We start from the raw sequence: 4,546 nt of genomic DNA on the forward strand, positions 1-4,546 counted from the left end.
GAGGAGTTCGGAGTGCCAAGGATCTGGTAGAATAGGGCAGAGCAGGATAGGGCTGGGGCCTCCACTGCTTTAAACTTAACTTTGAAATGTGTCAAATTTCAGAAAAATTGCCAGAGCCATGCAAAGAATACCCACGAACGCTTGATGCCGATTCATCAAACGTTAATGTTACGTAGCCGACATCCCTGTAACCGCCGCTCTTGGTAAACCCCTCTCCCCCATCGTCAGCGACTCGGGGGTTTTCGACCGTGTGTTCCGTCCGCTTGGGCTGAAGTCCCGCACGCCGCCTGGCTGGTGGTTATTTATACGTCAGGTCTCAGGACTCCCGAAGACTCCTTCACTCCAAGGAGAACATCTCTCAAACCTGAAGAGATCCAACCCGCTGCCGGAAGCCCTGCCCCAAGAGGGCCGGAGTCTCCCGCTCCCACGCTGCCTGGAGCGGAAGGGGCGTGGCCCGGGATCGGAAGTGGCCGGGGCCCGGCAGTGCGAGCGCGGGCGACTGCGACGGCTGCCGTGTAGGAAGCCTTGGGGTGAGCATGCCCGTGGAAGGGAAGACCAAACGGAGGAAAAAGGGAGGTGCGGTGGAAGGGTGAGTGGCGCGTGGCACGGCTGCCTGGGCGAAGGTGGGCGTTTGGGAGCTCGGGCGGTTGAAACGGTGGGGCGCGGCGCGGCACGGCTGAGCTTGTGGCGTCGGTGTCTAGGGACCACCCGGACGGCGGCGTCGGCGGGAATCTGACAGGAGACTATGTGGTTGGACAAGTCTCCGGCAGCTTGTTCCAGGGCGGGCGGCCCTCCAGAGACCGCGCGGCTCGGCTGGCGTCCCTCTTCAGCTCCTCGGAGCCTCCGCTGCAGCCCGTGTACGTGCCGGTGCCTAAAGTGAGTCCCCGCGTTCTCTCCCGAGCGGCGGTCTGCCTCGCGGGTCTGGCTTCCAGGGCGGGGCAGGTGAAGTCACGTTTCCTTGCTGGACATCCAGTGGGAAAGAAAACTTGCTAATTTAGAAAGACTCCTAAATGATTGAAAAAGATGAGGGGTCAATCTAAGTTCAATTTTTGAAAGGAGAACACCGGGAAAAGGAAACGGGATGAGGAGGAAGAAAGGACATCCCGAATTCAGAGACCACTCTTGGAAGGACTTTCAAATAACATGAAAGCGAAGAAGAAACTTTCTGACGCAGACAAAAGGGTGGCCAGCAGGTTAGTAGAATCCTCTTAAGTTGACGTTAAGTTAGACGGTAGAGGAATTAGGCTTCTTGGACCTGCGATACTCACTTTTTCCTCATTTCATAGTTCTCATTTTTACCAAGAAAGCTTAAAAGCTTTATTATGGGAAATTTCATGTACATTCCAAAATTTAAAAAGGATGAGGAGGATCTCATATACCCAGCGTCAGCTGTTACTCACACTTGTCCAGTTTTTTTTCATCTTTACCCCGTTCATAGCTCCCCCACTAAGTGGAAGCAAATCTGAGATCTGTAATCTGAATCTGTAAATATTTCAGCCGTGAAGAAGGTGAGTTTTGTTTTTTTAAACTTACTAAGTCAGAGATCAGATTTCTGCCATTAGCTTAAAAAAAAGAGAAAAGATCCAAATTGCAGTAACATCACAACATTCCCGAGTAACTTTCCTCATGAAGCCACTCTCTTCAAACCCTTAATTTCTTGTTTCTCTCTCCCCAGGTGATGTTACCAAGTCAGAGAGCTATTAATTGCTAACAGTTACTAACCACTACTTTTTATGCACATCCTTAATTTCTTTCCCTTTCTCTTAGAGAAAGGTGTCTTCCTCTTTGTCCAAGATGAATTCAGTAACCTGTGATGTGTATAATAGCACAGGCCTCATCTGCCTCCTTAGGGATTATGCTATCAGGTATATGCATTTTCTTCTTTTTCCTGTGTCTTTTCTCTGTCTACCATACAAATGTGCTCAAGATTCTCATCTTAAAAAGAGAAATCCAACAAAACCAAACCCTGTCTATAGTCTTGCTTCCCCGTTTGCTGCCTACAATTCCCTTGGTCTTTCTCTTCATAGTCAAGCTTTCAGAAAAATGTGATTCTTGTGTTCTCTTCCTTTTCTGGATCTGTTTTATCTTCCATGAACTTTTAGTCTGATTGTTTGCTTGTTGTGGTTTATTTTTATTTTTAATTTTTAATTTTTTAATAAACATATAATGTATTATTAGCCCCAGGGGTACAGGTCTGTGAATCGCCAGGCTTACACACTTCACAGCACTTACCATAGCACATACCCTCCCCAATGTCCATAACCCCACCATCCTCTCCCTACCCCCTCCCCCCAGTCACCCTCAGTTTGTTTTGTGATATTAAGAGTCTCTTATGGTTTGTCTCCCTCCCGATCCCATCTTGTTGTGTTTGTTTTTCTATGATCTGATCAAACTTCTGAAACAGTGCTCAATGGAGCCATCCTGACCTAGTTGCTGTATTTAATAGACAGTAAGCCTTTGTCTCGAGTCCTGTCTTGCATTTCACATGGCTGCTTTTCTTTCTGCAGCTGTTAGATTTTTTGATAGCAGTCTCTTCTGATTCTCTTTTTTTATCCATTTCTTCTCAGTGTTATTGTGCATACCTTTTCTTTTGACTGCCCTGTAAGTGTTGATTTTCCTCAGGATTCCATTTGGTCACCTGCTCTGGCCTTTTCTCTACCATTCATTCTGAGCAATATCTTTTATTCCCATGGCTGCATCGTTCTCTCTTCTCTCCTGATCTGTTTGCCTGCTGGATTTGCACCTGTATCTTCCTCTATATATAGTTGATCTTTGAACAGTGGAATGGTTAGGGGCACCGGCCTCCACACAGTAAAAAATCCAAATAGAACTCTGATTCCCCCAGAACTTAACTGCTAAGAGCCTACTGTTGACTAGAAGCCTTACCAGTACTATAAACAATTGTTAAACAAATATTTTATGTTATATATAGTATATATTCTTATAATAAAGTAAACTAGAGGGCACCAAGATGTCTCAGTGGGTTAAGCCTCTGCCTTCCGCTCAGGTCATGCTCTCAGGGTCCTGGGATCGAGTCCAGCATTGAGCTCTCTGCTCAGCAGGGAGCCTCCTTCCTCCTCTCTCTCTCTCTCTCTCTGCCTTCCTCTTTGCCTACTTATGATTTCTCTCTGTCAAATAAATGAATAAAGTCTTAAAAAAAATAAACTAGAGAAAAAGTGTTAATGAGAAAATCTTAAGGAAGAGAAAATACATTTATAGAACTGTAATGTATTTATTGGGAAAAAAGGCAGTTGTAAGTGGAATTCAGACACAAATTGTTCAAGAGTCAGCTGCACTTCAAGTTCAGAATGCTTCATTAGACCTGTTCTCTCCACGAGTGGTTCCACCAACTTTTCAGTTGCCAAAACCAGTGACTTGGGAGTCATCTTATACTCTGTCTTCCCTACACATCTAATCAGCTGCTAAGTCCTGATGATGATTTTAATTTAAATCTCTTCCTTTCTCTAGTTGCTCTGCTGTTTTCTCAGATACATTCAATTACAACTGTCTCCTTATTGATCTCACTTACCCAGTTTAGCCCCCAGGGACACCTGGCTGGCTTGGTTGGAAGAGCATGTGACTATTGATTTCAGGGGGTCGTGAGTTTGAGCCCTATGCTGGGTGTAGTGATTACTAAAAACAAACTTAAAAAAATGAAGATTGGGGCACTGAGCACTGGGGGTGCCTGGGTGGCTTAGTGGGTTAAAGCCTCTGCCTTCGGCTCAGGTCATGATCCCTGGGTCCTGGGATCAAGTCCCACATCGGGCTCTCTGCTCGGCAGGGAGCCTGCTTCCTCCTCTCTCTCTCTGCCTGTTTCTCTGCCTACTTCTAATCTCTGTCAAATAAATAAATAAAATCTTTAAGGGGAAAAAAAAAAAAATGAAGATCCTGGTCCTGTTCTCTGTTAGGAGAGATGCTCAGATTTCACTTATCCACATGCACCATCTTAGAATGTACTTTTAACAAGTAGTCCTTCAGTTATTACAGAACTATTATAAATAGGAAGTCTGGTTTGACTAGGTTGTGAGTTGACCAGATTGCTTTTTTTAAAGTATTTTGCAGCCCATATTAACCTTTATAGGCACCCCCCAGGAGTGCAGCAGTTCCCCTAGAGTTCTAGAACCAAGAGTGAAACTAGGCATTCATAGAGTGTAAACTAAATCTCCCAAGAACTTTAAATGAACCAACTTTTGTTGAAATGAAGTTTGGTTGCTCTGCTATTACATGTCAGTTTTAACATATCTTTAAAAAATTGAGCTTGATTTTTTTTTAATCTTGAGTTTTCTGAAGATCCCAGTTACTTTTTGATAATGCTGCTTTTTAAATTTAAATATAATTATGAATCATACATTTATATTTGGGAAAGCCAGAAGTAGGTGGGAATTTCTCTCTTTCTTTCTTTTTTTTTTTTTTTTTAAGATTTTATTTATTTAGGGGCGCCTGGGTGGCTCAGTGGGTTAAGCCGCTGCCTTCGGCTCAGGTCATGATCTCAGAGTCCTGGGATCGAGTCCCACATTGGGCTCTCTGCTCAGCAGGGAGCCTGCTT

General features: G+C 44.7%; 1 protein-coding gene across 1 annotated transcript in view; it reads left to right on the forward strand.

Moving 5' to 3' along the window:
* Nucleotides 1-425: 425 nt before the first annotated feature.
* RBM34 (RNA binding motif protein 34) overlaps nucleotides 426-4,546 on the forward strand; it is a 19,739-nt gene continuing 15,618 nt past the window's right edge. Inside the window, exons 1-3 of the mRNA XM_059395789.1 lie at nucleotides 426-589; nucleotides 702-876; nucleotides 1,057-1,193. Of these exons, the coding sequence (XP_059251772.1) occupies nucleotides 537-589; nucleotides 702-876; nucleotides 1,057-1,193 (365 nt within the window). The 5' untranslated portion in view covers nucleotides 426-536. The remainder of the gene's footprint in view (nucleotides 590-701; nucleotides 877-1,056; nucleotides 1,194-4,546) is intronic.

This window comes from Mustela nigripes, chromosome 4 (assembly GCF_022355385.1).
Source record: "Mustela nigripes isolate SB6536 chromosome 4, MUSNIG.SB6536, whole genome shotgun sequence".
NCBI lineage: Eukaryota > Metazoa > Chordata > Mammalia > Carnivora > Mustelidae > Mustela > Mustela nigripes.